This window comes from Emiliania huxleyi, assembly GCF_000372725.1.
Source record: "Emiliania huxleyi CCMP1516 chromosome Unknown EMIHUscaffold_1472, whole genome shotgun sequence".
Lineage (NCBI taxonomy): Eukaryota > Haptophyta > Isochrysidales > Noelaerhabdaceae > Emiliania > Emiliania huxleyi.
The window spans coordinates 8,393-9,754 of NW_005201121.1; the positions used below are offsets into that span (position 1 = coordinate 8,393).

The 1,362-nt window shown below is 71.1% G+C and overlaps 1 protein-coding gene across 1 annotated transcript; it reads right to left on the reverse strand.

Annotated features, from left to right (window-relative positions):
• Positions 1-2: 2 nt before the first annotated feature.
• On the reverse strand, positions 3-948 carry EMIHUDRAFT_471585 (hypothetical protein; the record flags this gene model as incomplete). Its single annotated transcript, XM_005786980.1, has 2 exons — positions 3-87; positions 228-948. The coding sequence occupies 2 exons, from the start codon at positions 946-948 to the stop codon at positions 11-13; spliced, it is 798 nt and encodes a 265-aa protein (XP_005787037.1). The 3' UTR covers positions 3-10.
• Between the last annotated feature and the right edge of the window lie 414 nt (positions 949-1,362).

Here is a 1,362-nt window from a genome sequence, read left to right on the forward strand (position 1 = left end):
TCGCGGGCTCTTACATCCGGACAAGAGCGGTCGGGTCGCGGCGTGCCCCGCGGCGGCGAGGGCGGCGGCGACGGTGTGGGGGGAGACCTGCGGGGAGGGGCGGGGGGCGGGCTGGGGGGGCTGGGGGGGGGCTCAACAAGGGAGGGAGGGGGGGGAGGGAGGGAGGGAGGGAGGGAGGGAGGGAGGGAGGGAGAGAGAGTAAGCGTGCGCGAGACTCTCTGCGCAACGGTGGGGAGGAGGGCGTGGCAGAGGCGGGGCGGTGGGGAGGAGGGCGGCGGGAGGTTGTGCTTCCTGCTCGGGTCTTAGCGAGGCATAGAGCTCGAGGGCGCGGGCCCGCTGGCCGAGGCGGGTGAGGGCGCGGAGCGCCGCCGCCGAGGCCCACGCGTCGGGCTGCAGCGAGAGCGTCTCGAGCGTGTAGATGGCGAGCACCATCTCGGCGGCACGGACGGGGTCAGAGGCGCGCTGCGCTGCGGAGAGCGCGGTGTTGAAGGCGACGGAGGAGGGCTCGACGGAGTCGTCGGCGCACATGGCCTTGAACGTCTCGACCGCCGCCTCCGGCTGGCCGGCCCGCGCGCACGCGCAGATGGCCGAGGAGAAGGAGTAGCCATCGCGCGGAAGGCCGGCGGCGCGCATGTGCTCGAGCAGCACCAGCGCGCGCTCCCACTCGGCGGCGTCCGAGAGGGCGGCGAGGACCACGTTGCAGTGGATCGTCTCCGCCGATGAGGGAGCCTCGCGAAGCGCCCACCACAGCAGGCCGTGCGCGCCGTCCCAGTCGGAACTCGCCCGCAGCGCGCTCAGCTGCTTGCGGAGCTCCCGCCCGTCCGCGACCGCCGCCGCCGCTGCCGGTGGCGGGCCGCCGCTGCCACCGAGGACGATCAGGCCGCTCGAGGGAAGCCTGACGGCGCGGCCTGAGCCAGAGGCGAGGCAGGCGAGCAGCAACGTCCGCATCGATGGGCGCAAAAGAAATAAGCTGGCAGCCGCTCCCAGTCTCGAGGTGCCGAACTGAGAGGCACTACTGGAGGCTACCTCCGGCCACCGCTCGACTACCAAGGCACATGGCCGGTCCTGTGGCTTGCCTGGACTCGCTCAGAAGCCTCAATTCGCGCACACCTTTGCTCTCTGGCTCCCGCGAGTGCGTTCAGGCCACTCAAGCAGGCGACGCCAAGCACCCGCAATGCATCTCGCCGGGGCGCCACCTATCGACCCGACTGATTGGCAGCATCAAATCCGACCCCATGACGGTCCTTCAGCCCCACGAGACAGGCAGTTGCGCCCTGATCTCGGTCCAAGACGGCCAACGCCGTGTCCGGCACCTGCTGGCTGCTTTACGTGGAGCACTTGGAGTGCAGTCAGTAACCGCAC